General features: G+C 36.2%; 1 protein-coding gene across 1 annotated transcript; it reads left to right on the top strand.

The window, feature by feature from the left end:
- Window positions 1–9,344: 9,344 nt before the first annotated feature.
- On the top strand, window positions 9,345–21,936 carry LOC133335327 (E3 ubiquitin-protein ligase highwire). The gene is made up of 18 exons (XM_061543612.1): window positions 9,345–9,420; window positions 10,620–11,628; window positions 11,693–12,064; window positions 12,134–13,185; window positions 13,249–13,334; window positions 13,391–13,994; window positions 14,060–14,199; window positions 14,262–14,794; window positions 14,858–14,994; window positions 15,327–15,496; window positions 15,558–16,612; window positions 16,679–17,134; window positions 17,795–18,148; window positions 18,212–19,150; window positions 19,212–19,852; window positions 19,919–20,066; window positions 20,139–20,241; window positions 21,797–21,936. Exons 1-18 carry the CDS (start codon window positions 9,350–9,352, stop codon window positions 21,934–21,936), a joined length of 8,010 nt encoding a protein of 2,669 aa, XP_061399596.1. The 5' UTR covers window positions 9,345–9,349.
- The last annotated feature ends 1,073 nt before the right edge of the window (window positions 21,937–23,009 follow it).

Genomic DNA, 23,009 nt, shown 5'->3' with positions numbered 1-23,009 from the left:
CACTTTCACGGGTATTAATATATATTTTTTGGGAATATTGTAAATTTGATCTTTTTCACGGGTAAAATTGTAGTTATGAATTGTTTTTTTTTTTTAATTTTGATGCCTGCATCTTTGTAATATTTCCATAAAGCGAAGTAAGCTTTGACGCTGTTTGATTTTTATATGATGTCGATTGATGTTTGGTGTATGCCAAGATTTTGTAGTTTTTGCAATAGGAAAAGACGTGTGTTGATGTTGATATTCGGGCAATTGAACGTAATGTGATCCATAGTTCGGACGTCGCCACAGTCACATCTGTCGGAGCTGGAGATATTTATTTTATGGAGGTGATGTTTTGTTTGGTTATGGCCAAATCTGAGTCTTGTGATGGTTATTGCAACACTCCGGGGTATTTTAACGTACCGTTACCAGGGCTGACAGTTAACTTTTGGCGAGAAAGAGTAAAATCTTCTGCCAAAGATGCTGGTGTTCCATTTTTGTTGCCATGATGCAAGAGCTATGGATCTGTCTTTTTGTTTTATGTCTGATGGAAATAGAGCCGGATATGAATCGACGGGGATATAGCTGGTGGCAATGGAGTCCACAGACTCATTTCCCTCGATGCCACAATGACTTGGCACCCAGAGAAAGTGTATTATAAAGGCCTCTCTGGACTTAAGATACACCTCATTTTTTATTCGATAAATAGAAGGATGGGTGTTTTTGCTGTTTTGAGATTGAATGAAGGACTGATTTACTATCTGTGATTATAAGGTATTTATCAGAGCCACATGTTCTGATCAGGAGTAGTGCTTCCATGATAGCATGTGCTTCAGCAGTAAATATAGAACTTTCTTGAACCAGTGAGAAGGATGCTTGAATGTCTAACGATGGCAAATAAAGGGCGCAGCTAGTTTTCTCGGAAGTTTTAGTCTGTAAATACTTTTGTATAATTGCTAAATTCAGTTTCCACAGTAATATTGAATTCATTGTTGTGCGACTTTTACAAACATTGAGGAAATTTACATTTGGAACTAGTAGGTTGGCTTGAAGAGGAAGTGTGTATTGAACAGGTCGGTGGAGTCTGAGATTGTGTTGTGTTATTTTGTCCTGGTATAGTTGGAAAAGCGAGGGTCTAGCTTGAAATTTCTCATTATATTCCAATATATATTTATTGGCAGGGTTTCTGCAGTCGGTAATCATATTGTTTATATAACTATTGGCAAGCAGTTTGAATCTTTCCGGCAGGGGCATTACATTGGCTTCCACTTCTAGAGATTGTGTAGGCGTGGAGATCATTGCTCCGAGGGCAGCTATCAGCGCTCGAAATTGTATCCGTTGAATTTAAAGCAGTTTGTTTAGCGGGGCATCAAGCAGTAAATGGGTCTTACTACGCCAATGTATAGACGGATGAGTTGATGTGGGTTGCCTCCCCAGGATACCCCACAAAGGGCCCGGATAATATTCATAAATTGAAATGTTTTGTGTATGTAATTAATATGTGGTGCTACTTAACTTTGAGTCCAGCGTAAAACCCAAAAAAAATTAAATGTGCTTTCAAATTCGATACGTTCGCTGTTAATGCATAAATCAGGGTGGTTTTGAATGGAACTTCGGGTAGATGGATTGAAGAGCATGCCTTTCAATTTCTGTGGGGACAGTTCCAACTGTATATCGTCCAATTTGTTAACTATGCAGTTAAGTGCGTGCTGCATCTTTTTTTGCCACATTAAGGTCTCTTTCAGCGCAGAATACAACCAAGTCATCTGCATATCCTAAAATGTCTACATCCAGGTCTTTGAATACATCATTGATATCATGTATATGTTGAAACTCAGTGGGCTCATAACAGAACCTTGAGGAGTTCCCGTAAAATACCTTCGAGATGTACCAGTATCTGTGTCGATAATGAGTTCCTTGTATTGAAAAAGAAGGTGTACAATCGAGGAGGTATGATCACTTACTCCGAGTTCTTTATATTTTTGTATTAGTATATCAATGTTTACATTATCAAAAGCTCCTTTGATGTCGAGGAATGTTGCCAAGAGAAATTTACCATCTCTTTTTCCTAGCTGTACCGCAGACCATATGCTGGTAACGTTGTCTCTAGTTGATCTATTCTTTCGAAATCCAGACTGTGCGTTGTGTAATTTATCACACGATTCAAGCTGGTGGTCAATTCGGAAAAAATATCATTCTCTCAAATATTTTACGCCAACATGATATAGCGATTGATCGGTATGAGTGAGGGTCATCAGACGGTTTGCCTTTTTTATGAATAGGGCATATTTTGTATTTTAACCATGAGGTCGGATTATCTGCGGATCTCCAGGAGTAGGGGGTACGTTTCTGGCATATATTTACTTTTGGTTGCATGTCTGCCTCTAAACTTTTTGACAATATTCCAAAGTTCCTTTGAAGATATGTCAGCACTAATACCTTCGCACATTTCTTGCCATTCTTTCCGTTTTTCTTCTCTGAGAGTATAGAAGTACTCTTTTTGGCATATTTTTAATTTTTCGTTGTTGATCCTGTTTGGTGTTTTTTTTGTATCGAGCTAGCGCTTTAACAAGATTTGCTCTTACCTTTTTGCATTTCAAGCTCCACCAACTGTTATCCGGATACTAATTTTTGCCAACAGGTGCTTTGAATATTTCGTAGAATTTTTGAGAAAGAAGTTCAAATTTTGATGACTCCGGGCATTGTAAATATTGGTCGTCGTTAAGTATTTGAATTATGCCCTGGTTAATTCGATCGTGAGCTATGTTTTTTTGTATATCGTAGCTATTTTTACAATATGTTGTATATAAGTCAATCTCCATAATTATAGGGCAATGGTCTGAACCAAGACACTCATTTAAAGTGGACTACGTTGTTACAAGAGTAATGGAAGGGCTACATATTGATAAGTCCAACGCCGAAGGAAAGCTGCTACCAAAATAGGTTGACGAGCCGTCATTTAGAAGGACAAGATATTTATCATCTATAAATTGAAGCATATTTTCTCCACGAATATCTGTATTACTACAGCCCCATATTTGGTGATGGCAGTTAAAGTCACCGCACATTATTTTAGCATTTTGTGGAATGCGTGTGGTAATACTCATTAAGTCAGCGGTGCTGAATGTCACGTTGGGTGGAATATATGTAGATATTATAATTGTAGGGCCGGAATCGTCATTTATACAGCACGCAATTATTTCTATATTACGGTTAATAATTGGAATGTCAAAGCTGGCGTGTTTTTTATAAGGATGGCAACGCCGCCACCATATGATAATCTATCTTTTTTTAAAATGTCATAATTAGGTATAGAAAAATGATACGTAGTATCCAAATAGGTTTCCGATATGCATGCTATGTCAATCCCCGATACTTTCAGGAAATGGCATAGCTGTGTTTTTTTTATTTCTGATGCTTCTCAAGTTAATCTGTAGAATATTCATGATCAAGAACATTCATTTTTTCTTTTTGAAATGATTCAAAAAGATATAAAGGTGTACGGATGGATGATATATACGTTATCGGATGATATTTTTCAATGTTTTAGTTATAGGTTGATTGAGTTTTGTAGTGTCATTGTTGCTTTCAGCATATTCTGGTTGAGTGTTATTTTGGTTGGTTTCAATGCTTTTGGAGTTGATCAAAGATTTTGGACTGAGATCCATGGACGGAGTCTCCAAAGCATTGGGTGATTGAATGTCGAAATTTGTAACGGCTTCAGTTAAATCAAAGGCAGCAGACAAAACTTCAGCGCTGGAAGGGGTTTGTTGAATGTTTTCTTGATGAGAATTCTCATCAGTATTTTCAATAAATGAGTCGGGAACTGGATTTTTCTTCCTTTTTATGTTGATTTTAGGTTTTGGTCTTAATTTTGGCCTCTTTGCGTTGATTTCCGGGAAGTCTTCTTGTGATAAGAATCCGTTCTATCAACGGTTTTACCAAGAAAAATACCTTATTTATACATACGTGTGGTGGCAGATTATCCCTACTGAAGGTCAGAAGGACAGCATCGGAATTGATTCTTTTATCTTTGTCATCCAAGTCAGGTTTGGTAAAGCGTTTGACTTCATTTATGGTAATGTTGTCATATATGGGTCCATATTCCGCTTTATGCTTTATAATTAAGTTTTCGTATAGAAATTCTTCAGTGAATTCTGTGTCAAATGGGATTTGCACCACAGCTTTTGTTTCGCAGAGTTCACTTGGTATGAACACGGAGTATCTCTTGCGGAGATCTTCATCAGCAACTATTTTGTTTAGTGTGTCGCGGTCGTTACATATAATTTTTATTTTTGGTTTTGTAACGAAGTGCGACTCCAAATTATCAAACTTTGAATGAAGTTCCATTTGGGTATCCCTGCAAAAGAGCAACGTATTCCGGCAAATAGGAAATGTATTTTTTAATTCTTGGGAGGGTGTATTTATACCCATCTTCAAGGGTTATTTCATTGGCCTTGGGCCAAACCATGTTTAAATAGATTTTTTGGATTATAAGAAAACCGAAGAATTTTCAATAATTATAATTTTCGAATTTTTTTTTTAATTTGCGCGTCCTTTTCGTTTTCACCGTTTCAAAAATCATGTCTCCTAAACAGCAAAGGCAGTGTTTATGTTGAATGACGCCGTTCAGTAAATTGGCAAACAAAGCGGCATTTTTTAAACACATATTAAATATTCAAGATAATTTATAAGGTGTAAAAGTTTGCTTAGATTTACAAAATCCACTCGATCTCAAATGTCAATTTCAAAGCGCATATTTCGAATATAATTCACTGGATTTTTGAACTAATTTTGGAATTGACATTTGAGATTCAGTGAATTCAACAGTTTAAACGCGATCTAAGTGGCAATCATATGGCTCTGTTTTGGAGTCTGTCCATAGGTGAATGCTGGAGAGTGTCCACAGCCGAAGATGGATGCCCACAAATTTAAAACAAAATCAACCAGTATTGGAATTTGTCCATGGAAGAAACTTAAGAGGGCTTCAGGCTTGGCATGTGGAATCTGACTCTGTGTGTGTTTCCTTCTTAAGGCCTTAAGGTACGTTTAGATTTACGAAATCCACTCGATCTCAAATGTCAATTCGTCAAATATAATCCACGGGATTTGTGAACAGGGTTAACGTGACGTATACGCAGTGGAATTGACGATTGAAATTATATGGATTTAATAGTCTAAACGTAGCCTTAAAAAGAAGTTGTTATTTGGGGACTCCACCTACGCAATATATTGGGATTCATCGGCATGACGGCATGATTTAAGGGCCCCATACACTATAAATCATGCCGTCATGCCGATGAACCCCTTTTTGTATATGTGAGATTGACTAGTGTATGGCAAACTCTTCAATCACTATTCCAAAAAATCGATTTTTGTCCCAAAAATTGAATTTTGAGTCTTAAGTTCAGTTGTTTTTTATTCCGTCACAATTCTATTATTTTTGTACACAAAATTATTTACTGACAACTTTCAAAATGAATATTTTTTACCAGATTGTTAGGGTTTCATTTTCAAAATCAAAACTATTTTGATTTTCTTCATGCATTGTATGTGTCACATACTATGATAAATGCTGTACGGCATGATGTATAGTGTTGGGGCCCAACCATAACTGTCCCCAATGAATCTTATTGGGGGACTAGCCGAAAACCGTCTTACATATTCCTATTTTGTAGCGAGAATCGATCAGCTGATTGAAATTCTTCCATGTCCATGTATACTTCTAAACAAACCATTGTTATTACCGTTATTTATCACCTTCATTCGTAAACAATTTTTATCAGTCATTCTCTCCCGTCTCCCACTATTCGTAGCCGGACAAACGTTTTTAAATTAGGTCCGTTCATTCGGGTTATTGACACAACGCGCGGATTTGGTTTTGGAATTGGTAAGATTTAAGAGATTTAGATTTAAATATTTAATTGGAATAAATAAAATGTAATTTTATTCCATTCACTCAATGGTCCCTTCGATTTTTTCTGTTGTAGATCGATCAACATAACAATTATTTGAATTTTGGTAAGAACTACCGGCATAAGCTGCCTGCCGACGAAAAGCCGAAAAAATGTTCAAAAGGAGAGGAACACAAAGTCACAAAGATAGCAAGATAAATATAAACACCCGAAAACGACGGCAAACTGTGGACACCAGAATTCCGGATATTAAATGTTCGCCAATACCAAAAAAGAATCAATCAAAGAAAGAGGTGAATGGTGTAGAACCCCTACGTACACTTTCGAAAAGTTTAAAGAGTGGAAAAGGTAATGGAACTGCTGTTGTTACTGACATCGGAAAAGAAGTGGGCGATAAAAACTTGGGAACACCCGACTCCGTTTGTAATATAGATCTAACCAACATCAACCACAAAGAAACTACAATTCCAAAACCATCATCGAATTCGAATTCTAATTGGACTTCTAAGTTACAAAGAAGTTGTGAACAATTCCAGAAAATCAGTCATGATTATGAAATTCTCAAGTCCATGTTCGACGATATCATTATGGCCGAACAACAGAAGATGTTGAACACCATTGAAGAGGTTGATATACTACACAGATATTCCATATCTTTGGAAATGGAGGCGGCCTCAATGAAACGTAAACGTTGGTGTATTCAATGTCAAATGGAAGCCACATATCTCAGCACGAAAGGACATTATTTCCTGTGTTCGCAGAAATGTGAAGAACTGTACGAATTATCTTTGGAAAGATAGAATGTAACAGTCACATTGTATTATTAGTCTTTTTGGATAGTCTTCAAGTTCCTGAAGTTTCACTTGGTTAGAAAAATCAATATTTTGTTTTTTTTGTAATTGTTTTATTGTAAAAGAAATTGCGTTTGGTTTTGTCCTTCAACATATGTATATAGAGGGGTTATTTTACAGCAGTGCTGTACACGATCACCTTTATCAATATTATTTTTTTTTTTTCAAAATATTTCTCATTGTTATATTTATTAGTTACAATTTAAAAAAATTAGTCATTTTTTGTTTTCTTTAAAAAAATATTCAGGGAATTTAGTTTAATACACTTTACCATATATTTAATATTAACTTATCTTAATGAAGCTTCATCATTTACTATGTAGTAAATTTATGTAAATATTAGTATATAAACCAAATAATGAATTTTGTGGAAACTTAATTTCAATGCATTATTAGTAAATGTTTTCATTTTCATAGAAGAGCTGAAGGTCTTTCTCATAAAAGGGCGAAATGTTTTATTCCATGAAGAGTCTTCTACTAAGAGAATAAAATTGAACATGTAAAGGTATACTTGGGTACTATAGTCAACTATCTTTATAGCTAAGAAGAAGGTCCCTTCTTCATAGAAGAGCTGAAGGTCTTTCTCTCATAGAAGGGCTAAACAGTTGATTTAAAGAAGAGTCTTCTAATATTAGAATGAAATAAATTATTTAAAGGTCTACTGGAATAGAAGAGTAAAGTTAAAGCTGAAGGTCTTCTTCACAGAAGTTCTGAAGGTCTTCTTCTTCACAGAAGTTCTGAAGGTCTTCCTCTTCACAGAAGTGCTGAAGGTCTTCTTCTTCACAGAAGTGCTGAAGGTCTTCTTCTTCACAGAAGTGCTGCAGGTCTTATTTTTCACAGAAGTGCTGAAGGTCTTCTTCATAGAAGAGCTGAAGGTCTTATTCTTCATAGAAGAGCTGAAGGTCTTATTCTTCATAGAAGAGCTGAAGGTCTTCTTCTTCACAGAAGTGCTGAAGGTCTTCTTCTTCACAGAAGAGCTAAAGGTCTGCTTCTTCTTCATAGAAGAGCTGAAGTTCGTCTTCTTTACAGAATAGCTTATTTATAAAAAATAATAATAGCTTATTTATAACCCCAAATCCGTAATCTATTTTGGAAATTAGACGAAAATATACATGAGGGCTATATCTAAATCTGAACCGATTCTCAACAAAATACAATTATTCGAGAGCCAACTAATTTAAAGGAAACATGGCAAACGCCATTCTACAAAATTTCGTGTCAATCGGACAAACGTGGGGGTTTTCCGGTCACTTCGACGTAATATAAATAGGTATGAGTAATATCTAAATCTCAAATGATGAATTTACCATAGCAAAAATTGGAAGGCTGGGTTATAGCAATGGTCAGCTGGTAACTCTAAATGTAATATCGATGTCGACCATAAAGAGCATGAATCCACTTAATATTATGTTACCCATAAGAGAGGGTGGCGTAGGGGATGATAGATACCATGCAACGGTTCTGATTGACTTTAACATGGCGAAGTCCAGGCTTATCTTGGTCCCTCTTTCATCTCAATTGTGGACACTGACCTCCCTGTTGTGCCACCAGGGGTAGCTATTTTCATCACCCGATGAAATAGTGAGCTAATATGTGCCGCGAGTTCACCAATAAGAACTATAAAAAATGGGTTGAGGAGTCGGGTTAGTTGCCTACACTCGGAAAACCGAACCTACTTTGAAAAAGCAAAAAAGATTCCAATTACACTCTATTCGAAATTAATTTTAAATATTTTTTTTTTAATTTGTTAGGATTATCGTTTTGAAATTGACCATCTAAAGAGTACTGATGCTGATTGTGATAATTGACTAAACGTTGAATAATACCTGCAATTGTAACACAAAGGTTATGCCACATTCAAAGGCTATGCCACATTCAAAAATGTGTGTTTAAATACAACTATCATATATCCTTGAACCCCTATATTATAGGATATATATCCTTGAACCCATAATATCCAATGATAAACCCAGGAAATCGTTTGCTCAGGGAGATCGATGTGACCTGCGCCAACTGTCAAGTACCATAGATTTGAAATACATTACAAAAATCACCGATTTGATTACTGGTGAATGGTACTGCATATTTTGCTTTAGCTTAATGCAATACACGTACATTATTTATCCAACCCCTAATATCGGCAAAATAACTGTTATAATTTATATGCATTATAACAGTTATCTGCCAAAACAATGAACAGCTGTTCGCCTGTGTGTTGGTAAATGAATGAAAAATGTGGTAGTAGCCGCTTGCGGTTGAGGTAGGGGTTGCATTTTTGCTACCATCCATTCATAAATTTTAACCGATTTTTAGGGGTTGAAACCACCAAAACGTCATCCAATTGTCAGTCAGTTAGAAAACCTATTTCGATGAAAACGGATCTCAATTAACAAAGAAAGTGAAGCGAACAAAGGAAATCGAAAATAATAAAAAGAAAATACATAAAAAATTAAAAAAAAAAAATAATTTCAATTAAAAAAATGAGAAAAAGTGAATAATATTCTGTGAATTTAAGGAAGTCAAATTTAAAAATAATAACGAATGCAAGCAAAAATTGGCAAGTGAAAATATTGGGCGTTTTTAACTTGAAAAAAACCAAATATGGTTGGATTACTCAATCCCATTAAATATGGAGAAAATTTTTATGATTTATATACTTTGAATACAAGAAGGTAAGAAAATAACAATAATTTCTATAATATTTATTAAGAAATTGTTTAAAATTGAAAAGAAATCTGCAAATTTGTCTTGTGAAAAATTCAGTATACCAAAGTCTTGAAAAAATGTATATCTTGTGTTGACTCATAGCTTTTATTGATTTTCCAACAAAGGAAGGCAGTGGCCAGCGAAATGGGTCCTTTTTAAGGGAATAAGAACAGGAAATTGTTATATTTTGGAATGGGATTTAATTTTTTATTATAATTATTTAACAAATATAAATAGTTTACGTAATAATAATCTAAAGAATACAAATTATCGTGTATACCTAAAATACCAGGCTCATACACACACACACGCTTTAAATAAGCATATCCTTTTCGATAAAAAGGGGTGGTAATAGTCGGAATGGTGGTGGTGGTGTTTTGGCTCCCCCTCCCAATTTATCCTTTTTCAATCAGCTGTTTTATCAGCTGATTTTTGAAATGTTATCTGTTATACAAGATTTCTGTTATACATGTTATCTGTTCTAAAGGTTATCTGTTATACACGATTTGTGTTATACTCATTTTCTGTTATACTCCATTTCTGTTATACATTTGATCAGCTGTTTTTCATGTTTGCATTTGTGTTAGTATTGAGTTTTTATTCGGTTTGTCCGGCCCACCGAATACCAACAACCTTGAGTAATTGCAAATGCCGGCAGTGGTTCATTGACCCCCCAACCACATGTTAATGTAGGTCTGTTGGGTATTTGTTTGTAAACAATGTCACGTGTGCATTCCGGTTTGTTTGTAAACATTGAAATTAAACTCAAAAAAATTAGTCAGTCGGAATACAATTTTTTTAAGAAAAAATAAATAAATAGAAATATATGCGGATCTTTATATAATTTTTTAGACTATGCAATTTAATTCGGTTAATTAAATTTTTTTAAATGATTAGAATTTTTTTCTAACCTGCTCCATGTTTTATTATTCCCAACTGAATTGAATTATTTAATTTCAAAATATCCAATATAAGAATGTAAAATTTCAAGTGAAAATCAAAAAAGATATAGCCGATTTATTATGTCAGCATCAAGTGACGGCTGAAGGGCTTCTCACTTGAAACATTTTTTTGCGAATGGCGGGCATTAAAAAACAAAAATATGCAATTTTAGAGCGAAGTCAATAATCCTAGAAAAATATTCAAAAATTCCATTTACTTTTAGGAAATTACAAAATGATCGCAAACCCTTGGGTAAACGTAAGAATAAGGATAAAAAATCCCCTCTCGCCATATTGGATGGCAATCCAGATTTACGAGTTCTAAATCAATTGGATCAACCGTTAATTAAGGAACAACTTCTGCTGTGTCCAGCATTTCCCGTGGCTCATATTGAGCTGCAACCAAATGCCTCACAGTTTGCAGTATTTTCAGCCATCCGTTCCACGGTATTGGAAGCTGAAACCAGACGTCTATTATTTTATGAGCTGAGCGGTAATGCCAGACATTTACCAAATCTAAACTCATCATGTTGCTTGATTTGTGGATCTTGTCTGTTAAATAATCAATCTTCGGAATGCTCTTGCCAAGCTCTGCAACATGTTGCTGGTGGTGTCGGTGGGGCTGGAAATGGCGCTGTTGTGGCCCAGGTGGCAGTGGCCGGTGTTGCTGGCGGTAAACGTTCCCGTCAAGATTCAGCCAACAGTGATGTCGAATCCGAATCTGAGGAATGCATTGAAAAGGAACCTAAAATTGTCACAGTGCCCTTGATTGTGGGTGCTGGCTTGCGAAGCCTTTTCGAATTAATATCCGAGGCACGTCACATACAACCCACCTTTTGTTCGAAGGCATTGAAGGCTTTGTTGGACGTTATCCAAGGTCAACAGCCGGAATCATTTAAACATGAACCAGAGGAGTTAATTAATCCTTTGTATGATCTCTTATTGGATTTGGCCACAATGAGTTCTACGGAAAATGGTGGCAGTGAAGCTGATTGGTCGGCGGTGGCCTGTTCAGCTTTGATCGGGTTATGTATTGCTCGTGGCGATACAGGGAAAATGTTGAAAGCCATTGCGGCCTTGATCATGTCACCGCGGCATTTGTCATTGCAACGCATACAAATGCCGTCGGTATTGGGTATGCTGCAACGTACGGTCATCAGTGCGGCATTGGCCAAACCAACCTGTCCGGATTTTTATACCAAAGGGGTGCCTGTTAACTCGCTAATTGATGAGGTTTGTAATCAATAAAGTTTGTACAGAGAATGAAAATTTTATTTATTTCCCCATTTCTTTGCAGTTTACCATCAAAGCTCCCTTTGGCGGTTTCACTGAACCAGCTTTGGCTTCCGATGGCACATATTTGTATTTACTATTGGGAGGGGCGCTTTTGAAAATCGGCACTGGTTACAATGGTTCATACAAGGGCCATATCTACATGCAAAATGATGAGTTTACCAAAGAGAAAACCGGTTGGCTGGGTTATAGCAATGGCCAGCTGTATTATCGTCGTAACTCCAAGCGGAATGCCGATCATTTGCATTTGGTTAATACTGAATTGCTGACCATAAAGAGCATGAATCCAGTAAATATGTTACCCATAAGAGAGGGTTTCAATTACACCCTGTTTACTGATGAAGATTCCCTGAATGCCATATGTACCAATCGGGATGTAAGTGATGAGATTTCTTCGAAGATTTGTATGATTTTTTTATTTAAAAATCTGATTTTATTTTCTTAGGATTCCCTGGTGGTAAGACGCCTTAACATTGGCCATCAAAATCGTACTGCTGCTGATCGCGATAATAGCCTTCCCGTTGAATTACCCCTGCAATTGTCACGAAAACGTTTTCGCACCCTGGGCTATGCCACATTCGAGGAAGAAGTTCTCAACCAAAATCAAATTCTCAAAATACAGGCATCCTACAACATTTTCGAACCCAAAATACCCAACGATGTGGACTTGCAGGAAATCGTTTGCGGCAAGGAGTTCGGTTTGGTATGCGCCAACAACGGCAAGGTCTACTACTATGGCAAATCAAGTGCCTTAGGTTTGAAATCCGTGGGTCGTACACCTATTATGAAACTCACCGAATTGATTATTTCGAAAATATCACGTATTATTCATATTGCTGTGGGCCATGATGGTATCCATGCCCTGCTGGTGAATGATGATGGTACTGTATATTTTGCTGGCACCGCTCGTCGCGGTGAAGATGGCGATATCTCGAAAAATAGACGTCAACCCAAGGCTGTCAAACCGAAGAAGATGACAAAAATTGAGGGTCATGTTATTGTACAGGCGGCCTGTAATAATGGCACCTCGGCGTTTGTAACAAAGACTGGTAAATTGATAATGTTCGGAAAGGATACCGTCCATTGTGATGCTCAAGGTTTTGTAAGCGATTTTGCCGATCAACATATTCAGAAGGTGGCGCTGGGCAAAGCCCATTGTGTGGCCTTAAATGCCAAGGGTCAAGTGTTTACATTCGGCCTCAATAATAAGGGACAGTGCGGTCATGTTTATAACAAGTCCAAGGACAGCAATACGACAAGTGGTGGCAGTGGTAGTGATGGATCTGGAAGTTGCATGGCTGGCTCGGGTGGTGGCGGTGCAAAATCTCAAAATATGAAAAAATTGAAATTTGATTTTTCGAATTTATGTGACTACGATGATCACACTGTGGTCCAAGGCCAGTGTCGGGTGTGTGTTGTGTGTAAGGAATGTACGGGATTTTCCATTTCCTGTGTGTCCTCCTTGAATGTGCCGCTGGAAGAGAGGGTGGCTGGAGCGTAAGTTTTGCAAATAACCTAAATGTAATTATAAATAAAAAAATAAAACGCATTTTATTACAGGACCTGTGCTTGTGGTCATGGTGATGCTGGCTGCTCTAAATGTGGACTTTGTGCCTCTTGTATTGCCGTACAGGAATCCGAAAGTGGTAACATTTTCATATATAATCCTCTAGATGGTACATAATATATTTCTTCCTTTTAGTGTCAGATGCCAAGGATACAAATAAGCAATTGAATCGTCAACGTTCGAAGAGCCTGATAATGCGTCGCAAGGACAAAAAGTCATTGGATGATGCCAGTAGTCACACTGAAGAAAATCCTCCTCGAGTTGCTCCCCTGGCCCCACAACTTCTGCAAATGCCTTCAACATCTCCGGTCGTCCAGGTGTCTTGTGGTCTACATCACACAGTTGTTCTCACCCTCTCCGGTGAGGTGTATGCCTTTGGTAGCAATCAATTTGGTCAATTGGGTACGGGTGATATGCAGCCAGTTACTGGACCAGTACGCATAAATGTACCCGGCAATGTATGCCAAGTTGCTGCGGGTAGCAATCATACAGTGTTGTTAACCTATAAGGGTTTGGTCTACACATTTGGTAACTTCCAAAAGGGTCAATTGGGTAGATTACCACATGATTTCCAACAAAAGTCGGCGGGTAATTCGCGGGAAGGTGATAAATCGAATTTGGCTCAGACATATAGAGAATCGTTTGTCAATCACGAGGTATTAACCGATAAGCCAACTGTGGCCCAAATGATATCACAGAGGCAGAAGATTTTGTGGCATTGTACTCCGGGAGTGGTGTTGTAAGTTAGGCACACAGGTGAACTTATTTCATTTGTAATAATTTTCGTTTTATTTTTGTGTTCAGTGGCATTGGTCCCAGCTTTGGTAAAAAGGCAACATGGATTGGAGCAAGTGGTGACCAAACCTTTATAAAACTGGATGAATCGCTGATTACCACACAAATGCTACCAAAAATGAATGTGGCTGCCAATAAGAAAACCATTTGTAAGTTAAGACTTTACTGTCCCGGAACTATTTAAAACAGTTTTTTTGTTTATTTTTTCCAGTGATGATTCCCACCATACCCTTGACATTCAGTGCCATCTCAATAAATCGCCGTGATGGCAACTGTACCGCCCACTATCACAATCAAGTGGATTTTGCAAAAATGGAACATTCAAATAAACCCAAGCTTGTACCGGAGGTCAATCAAAATGTTGATCAAAATACTATGACACCAACATTGGGTGCACCGGCATCATCATCAGCTGGCAATGCAATAAACGAACAAATGTCCCGCAGCATGCATGAGGCCCGAAATCAAATGTTCGATTTACAGGATAATAATCATGTCCATCACAATGCCTCGGGTAGTCAACGTAAAGAACGTAATCGAGAATATGCAAAGGGTTGCCTCAAGAGTCCGTCGTCACCCAAAGCGGCAGCTTCATCATCCGCTGCTGCAATTAATGATAAAACATATTCGAAATTGGCATTTGCAATGGATCCAATGTATGACATATTGTGGGTCTACGATTGCAATCAAAAGAAGGTGCTGAGCTACAATGTCCTGGCCAGTGAGATACAACAATCGGGAATGGTAAGAGATTGTAGGGGTGTTTTGGAATCCGGGATTTTAATTGTGAATTTTCTTTGTTTACAGAACTCTTCGAATTACAGAGCTTTGTTAACACCCGAATTGTCATTGCCGAATAAATTTGATTCGAAAATATCTCGCTTGCATGCTTCGCTTAATCTATTGGCATGTTTGGATGTGCTGACCTCCGCCCAGGATGTTATGTGAGTTGAAATGAAGTTGCAATTTTTCTATAAAGAAAAATTGTTCTTCTAAAAAAAATAACCTTCCAGACATTCTGGTCTGGATAGGTCTTTATAATATACTCTTATGAAGGCCAATAAGTCTGTGTGTAGACCATATTAGACAAATTTTTTTTCTATAAAGAAAAATTGTTCTTTAAAATTTGGTCTCTAAAATACTACAGACAAATTGTTCTATAAAGAGACCACACGTTTTTAGAAAGACCAGTTGGTCTGTATAGGGCCTTCAAGTCTTTATAAACACCAAAATATTTAAAACTTGTTGTATTAATTTTATTTCTGTTCTCTTTCAGCCCCGCATGTTTTGAGGACATCTCACCAAAGGAGGATAACCAAAGCAAAGAATTAAAGGATAATCAGTACCAAGTCTGCAATCGTTTTGATAATTTTGGCGGTGGTTGGGGTTATTCCGGCCATAGTGTGGAGGCAATACGGTTCTCAGCCGATACCGATGTGATGATATGTAAGTTCCAACTTCCTTTTTACAATATGAAGAAGATAATAAATGGACAATGTTTTTGCAGATGGTTTTGGTATGTTTGGTGGACGTGGTGAATATTCATGCAAGCTGAAACTTTATGATATGGGTTGCGACGGCGGTGGTTACGAAAAGGAAGGCACTCTCATTAGTGAAACCAAGGAAATCCCCTTCGAATGTCCGGCACGCAGTAAATATCACATTCTGTTACCCAAACCTGTTAGTATAACAGCTGGTCGTTGGTATTTGGTATGGGCCCGTATAGCCGGTCCTTCTTCAGATTGCGGTTCATGTGGACAGGCAACAGTGACCACAGAAGATCAGGTTGTCTTCACTTTCAAATCATCGAAGAAAGCCAATAATGGCACTGATGTTAACTCTGGTCAAATACCCGCAATACTCTACCGTTTAATAACACAAGAGTCGAAACAACCTCCCGCTCCTGTAGATGTGGATCCAGTTAAAAGGGTGACAAAAGAATTTGCCAACAGTGTTACCAAGGAATGCTTCGAAAGTTTGGTATTAATGTTAAATTGGTCATGGGAGGCATTCAAGGGTTATCTGAGAGAACAACGTGATATGTCACATCAGTTGCAGGTCAAACAATCCCTGGAATATTTAATACATGTAAATAAGTCATGTTTGCGCCTGCTGAGGAAGTATACCAATGAAATATATCCACAATATGGAACATCAGATGAAATGGCCGAATATATTGCAACAGCTTCTAATACACATAAATCGAGAACGGATAAGGAGGTTACGAAGTTCACCAAGCCCTCGAGTGGTTTGCTTACGAAATATTTTAATGATAATACCAGTGGTGGAAATGGCATGTCCGGTTCCCAACAATCGCCTATGAAAAAATCCAACATGGAAAATCTCCAATTGGCAGAATGTATTGGCAATGTTCGGGCCATGCTTATTGGCATATTCTGTGATGACATTTTCCAGGATATTAGCAGTGATGAGGCTTTAGCCATGGCCCTGGAAATATTGGATGAATGTCACATAAGTTTTGTGGCTTGTTTTGGGGTATTCTATCCCACATCGACATTGAAATGGAATTGTTTGTGTGATTTATTATCGGAAATGGATAAGGTAGGAATGGTTGACCCGTACGAACTTGAAGGAAATATCTAAACTTCTATTATTTCTATTTCACAGCAAGGAACCTTACATTCACGCCTGCTGAGTGCCATTTTGGCTGGCCTCTGCTCACCCACGGTTAAATTGCGATCAACATTCGCATTGCTGAATCATGGTAATGAACGTCATTCGATTGTAAGTCCTAGTGATAATTCTGGGCTGCCAATGCTCTCATCAACGGATTCACATCAATATCCAATACTGGTGGAACAAATGATTTATCGTACACAACAAGAGAAACGCGATTTCCTTAGTAATTCATGGACATTTAAGGATGTGCTAATGCGTTTGCTGGATATTATAGCAAATCCTATACGAGATCGTTTGGAAAATATCTACAATAGAGGTGTACACTATACATATTCGAGTAGCAGTTATTGTGGCAAGGATTTCAATCAAGGACTTATCGATAATTGTTGTCATTTGTTGGCACGCGTTTTGGCCGAAATCGTGTATCAAACAGCGATTGGTGATGTGAGTATATGATGGAGATACATATTTATTTGTATTTATTAGAAAATGAAGGAACAAGTTGTGTCGTTTCTTTTAATTATAAAATACAAGAGCTTTATTGAATCAAATAGGACGCTTAGAAACTTTGAGAGAGACTAAAAGTTAGAATACAGAAAAATGAGTTACAAAAAGGAATAGAATTGGAGTAGTTCTCAATTTTTCTACCTAAACTAAAGTATGTCATCTTTTTTTATAATATACAAATTTAAATTCTTATATTTTATACAATGCTGTTTATTACTAAATATTGAATATGTGATATTAATACACTTACTTTAGTAGTTAGCCACTTGCCAAACATTGAAATTTATTATTATTTTTAGAATAATACCTTCTAAGATATCATTAAGAAATCTTGTTAAATGGAGTAGTATAGTTTGCAATTTAAATGAAATCGGCCTTAATGGCTTCAAATTGCATTTTTGGAATAAATAAATAAATAGGATTCCTAATAGGCTAGGATTCCTAATATTTAATTTTCTTTATTTTATAATATAACGAAGTTTGAGTGTCTTTAAAAAAACACTCAGACTTCGATGTAAAAAATCCTATTACATTTAAAAAGGCTCTATATTTACTGCAATTTCCGCTAATATTCTTCTCTCTCCCTCCAAATTATAGTATGACAAAATGTTTGTACCACCACGCACCTTACACTCCTCGGGCTCTCGATTTGCTCGCTGCGATCAAAGTCGTACATGGAATACGGGTAGTTTTGGTCCTGACGCCATTGCCTTCTCCGTCGATCGTAGTGGTATTGCAATAGCCGGTTGTATGGTTTATACCGGATCCGGCAGCTATGAATATCAATTGGAATTGTTGTGCGATACATCGGGTGAGATACAACAGCAACAACCGTTACAGCAGCAACAACACAAATGGGAAACATTAGAATCGGTTTCGGGTACCTATGATCAAAGTGTGGTACAAAATGATATGGCGGAGGTGAAATTTGAAAGATCCGTGTTGATAAAGGTAGGTTTAATATTCAAAAATATTTTGAAATTTATTTATTAACTTGCGAGTTTCTTTTTTTAGGAAAATACCCGTTACGCATTGAGGTTTTGTTCTCAAGGTCATCGTACTTGTTCCGGAGATGGTGGCTTGCCATCGGTACGAGGTCCCTGCGGCACAACATTCCAATTATATGCCTGTGATTTAAGTTTCAATGGCACCAACGCTCATCGTGGTCAAATACCCTGTATCCTTTATTATAGTACACCCATAAAATCCGAATCTAGTGGAGGGGGAGCTTTTGGTTCGGGTTGTGCAGCGGGAGGTGCTTCCAATGATGTCTCATTGTCCAATGAGACCACAATGCGTGACACGGCTCTACAAATTGCTTCCGATATAACCAAAAAATGTTCGGAGCTTTTGGTTCTGGCACGCAATACTCTGGCTGCGTCGTTGTCACCGTCGGATAACTCGTCGAATCATTCGCAGACCATTGATTCGGAACATAATATTACTCCAATTGAAGAACATATGGACATAAATTGGGCCAACAACTCCAGGACATCACACTTGCCTGCCGAGGCAGGGGGCTTATCGGCCGCTCGCGATTTATCCAAACGATTAGAGTCATTCTCAAAGGGTATCATCGAAACTTTGAAGTTTGAAAAACGTTCAACCAATCCCTTTGAAATGGAAATTGAAATTGGTGCTACAGAAATACATCCCAAGGATTTGATGATTGAAGAGACGGCGGCCATACATGATTTGAATTTCCGTAATGGTCAGATCACAAAATTCAATGGCAACGAAAGGGTTGGTGCTGAGGCTGTGGAAAATTTAATGGGCGTTTCGGGACAATTTAATCCGGTGGCAATGGCTCGTGCTGATTCTGAGGAAACGCCGGGGCAAATGGCGGCATCACATATCTTGGATGTTTTTAATTTGGGCTCATCGAATTTGTTCCACACCCTGCTGCCACTTGTGTATGCCCACATTGCCAATTTGGCTTGTAATGATGCCAAGGTGGGAGAGATTTTAAAATGTTTTTGATCGTTCTAAAAATATTATTTTTTTTCTTTTTCAGAGTTCCGTACAAATCTTGGGTTTGATAAAGGAAATTCTACCCCATATTGCTGCCCTCAATCAATTGAGTTCCACTCACAAAGAAACAACGGGAATACACCACAACCATTCCTCCTCACTGCCACGTTTGCGGCCCACCTTCGAATTATTCCACAAGAAATTCGATATGGCCAATGAGGCTTGCAGTAATGCTTTGGTGACGGCCTCAACATCCAATCAAGCCACTCATGATCACAGTCCCACAAATGATATACCCACCACGAGCAATCATTATTGTGTCGTGGAAAGTGAACATCCCTATAGAAGTGCTTCCATAAATTGCTATCGTGTTGAATTTCCATCATGTGTCCAATGGCTAACCATCGAATTTGATCCTCAGTGTGGTACAGCCCAAATGGAAGATTATCTTTTGGTATCGGTACCAATGCGACCATTGGCCACTGCGGAAATGTGTCAGGCCAATGAAGATTATTATGATGCATTGGATAATAATATAAAATCGAATCGTACTGCGGGTAATAATGGTGGACAGTGTAAAAATGCCACACTCTTAACTTCATGTTATAAAACACCCATGCAAAAGTTGGAAGCAATGGAGGCTAAAAATGAACCCGATTGGTTTGTGGTGAAAAAGTTTAATACGTAAGTAAAATAAATTAAGTTTATTTGTATTTTAGTAATTAATAAATTTATATTTTATTTGTACAGATCCTCTAACTGGCTACAAAATGTCATGATTCTGCCCGGCAATTGTGTGGAGTTTTCATTGGAAACATCTTCATTGTATGTCCAAGATCCAAGAGTAAATCGTTACGGTTTTAAATGTTTGGTGGTGGGTTATGATAATCCAGTTTTGGTAAGTTTGATAGGCGCTCTTTAGGAAATTGTTTTGAATGTGGGTTTGAATTTTTGTTTTTTTTATTTTCAGTTAACCAATAACAGTTCTTGCCTGGTACGCATTGAACAGGAATTATCGTATTTGGGTGGCATGTGCAGCGGTAATTTAATGAAGAAAAATTTAAGTTTGCCGGGTAAGTTTATTAGCATATTATGTCCTCCAAAAAAAAAAGAAGAAGTGTATACTAAACATTCTTAGCATCTAAACATTCATGATTAGAATACAATTGTCGATTTAGACAGCTTCGTCTCTGGCAATCTCGTTATAAATCTTAATATTTAAGGTAGAACTTTGATGTTTGATATCTAATTTGAAATTTTAGGTTCTCATTCAGTGATAAAAATAAACTTTTGTCAGGGAGTTTTAGGAAGAATATCAGAAAGATACTCGATGTTTTCTTGAAAGATTTTTTTTTGTAACATATATCAAAGTACGGAATAACTTCAAATTTTTTAAAGATTTTACAACCATGCAAAAAGTAAAAAAATATCAGAACGATATGCTTGGATTTGTATAGAATTATTTTAGAAGAGGCGTGGATTTAATTAGAAAATGAAGGAAACACGTTGTGTCGTTTCTTTTAATTATAAAATACAAGAGCTTAATTCAATCAAACAGCACGCTTAGAAACTTCGAGAAAGACTAAAAGTTAGAATACAGAAAAATGAGATACAAAAGAGAAATAAGAATAGGTCATGTTGCCATATTCAATACATAGTGTTGCCAAGTAATTTGTAATTGTAATAAAACAATGCAAAAACAATCCAACAGATTTTTAAGCAAAGATTTATTTGGAGTAATAACAGCAGGATAGGCTTGTATATTTAAAGATTTATTTTAGAGAAATATCAGATGGATAAGCTTAAATTTTTTAAAGATTTTTTTAGAGAAATAACAAAAGGATAGGCTTGGAGATTTTGAAGATTTGGTTTTGGAGGAATATCGGAAACTAGGTGGTGCTTCTTTGTTGAATATTAAAGGAGTACTATTCGTTTTTTTTATCGTTTTAAAAGCTATGGTCATAGAATTTTTTGAGTGTAGTAGAATGTTTTGGATAACACCTATTATTTCATGTATTCACAAAGAGTTGTATTTTACACGAGGAATATCAGAACAATATAAAAATTCGTTAGAACAATATACAAATTCTTACTGAGTAAATGTTACTGGGAAAGTAAACGAATCCCAATAACATTTACTCAGTAAGAATTTGCAGAGAATAAAATACGAATTTTTCGTTCTCAAGAGAGAAAATTGCAAAAAGTAAACGAACAACATCCAGTAAAAAGGTTGTATCGACACAGCTGATTAAAACAACAAACAATTTGGCGCAAAGAAAAAAGCAACATTTTTTATTAGAAAAATGGATAAAAAGCGGAAAATTGATGTTTAATGTGTAATGATACAAAATTAATATAAAATTCATAAAACAATAAATTTGCTTGAGAGCAATTTTGTTGTTTGTTTACAAAACATAACAAAACAGCTGATTAAATATCAGCTGATGGTACAAGAAAATTCTTACTGAGTAAATTTTTCCTTGTAAGAATTTGCAAAGATGTATTTATTTACAAATATTTTCGCGAGATTTTCCTCCCGAAAAATTCTGTCTGTTTTACAAATATCCCTTATAATCCTAAACAGTCTAAATACAACATTTAATTTAAAAATCTCTCTATTTTTTTTAGATGACAAGGATGTTGAAGATCTCTCAACAATAAGTGAAACGATCAGTACTCACTTTGCATTACTATCAAAAGGTTTAGCCTTGGCGGAGCCGGACTTAACAATACATCAAGCATTGGAATCATATTTGCCAATTGGGTAAGTTCAAAATTACATATTTTAAATATTAATACAAATTAGAAAATTATAACATTTTGGTATTATGAAGGGAGAATTTTAATTATTTTTTATTTAAAAATTAAATAATTTTGTACTGAATTAAAAAAAAAAAAAAATAAGAATTTAGATAAATTATATTTATCAGTGCATCGATATTTAGAGAAAATTGAATATGAATAATGGAATAAGCTTGAATTCAAAAAATATTAGGGTGCTAACGTTTTGAAAAAAAGATGGACAGTCGTAAACATTTAAAAATATTTTTGTAAAGATATTTAAAGAATCAGAGCTATTGGCGCTGATTTTTAAAGAAATGTTGAAGGAATTATAACATGATCAATTCTGTCGATCTTTAACCAAACTATTTGCTATCACCGATTTTTAAAATATTGAAAGCAAATGGCCTTATATACTCTATATATTTATCGGCAATTGTGATTTCTGTCAACTTCCCCAATAATGACAAGGGAATCGATTAGTTTGACTTTGATAACTAATCGAGGAATGAAGAAAGCGGGGAAATTTATAGAGCTAGAATTTTCCGAGTTAAAAATTAAAATTCTGAAATTAATTAAATCATAAGAAATTATAAAATGTCGAAGGAAGGACTCTGCATAAATTTATATGGATAAGGCGGGGAAATTAAAAGATCTTAAATTTTAAAAGTTAAAAATCTGATTTTAATTAAATTATAAAGAATTTGAAAATTTCGAAGGAAACACTCTGCATAAGTTAAAATGGATATTAAAGTGTTTTTTGTGGCTTTTTATGATAGTCAAGGACCTTCAAATATTTTTGTAAGGATTTTAGAGTCTTAGGGGAAAATTTATTGGGATTTTTTAAAGCAGATACGTTGAATTTTAAAGAAATTCCTAATTTTTAAAGAATTTATAAATAAGTATAAAAACGGTACCGGAGATTTTTTGTTAAATAAATATCAGTGGAATATTAAAAAGAAATTATCGTGAATGAATTATCTTGATTGTTTTAATGCTTCGATTTTTTTTTATCATGACAATGAAATGACAACAAGTTTATATTTCATATGTTTATATA

Source organism: Musca vetustissima, unplaced genomic scaffold, assembly GCF_032173495.1.
Source record: "Musca vetustissima isolate MV318-11 ecotype Yass unplaced genomic scaffold, APGP_CSIRO_Mvet_v1 utg893, whole genome shotgun sequence".
NCBI classification, from domain to species: Eukaryota; Metazoa; Arthropoda; class Insecta; order Diptera; family Muscidae; genus Musca; species Musca vetustissima.
The sequence above is the reverse complement of the archived record's forward strand: the minus strand, read 5'-3'. Positions and strand labels throughout refer to the sequence as shown.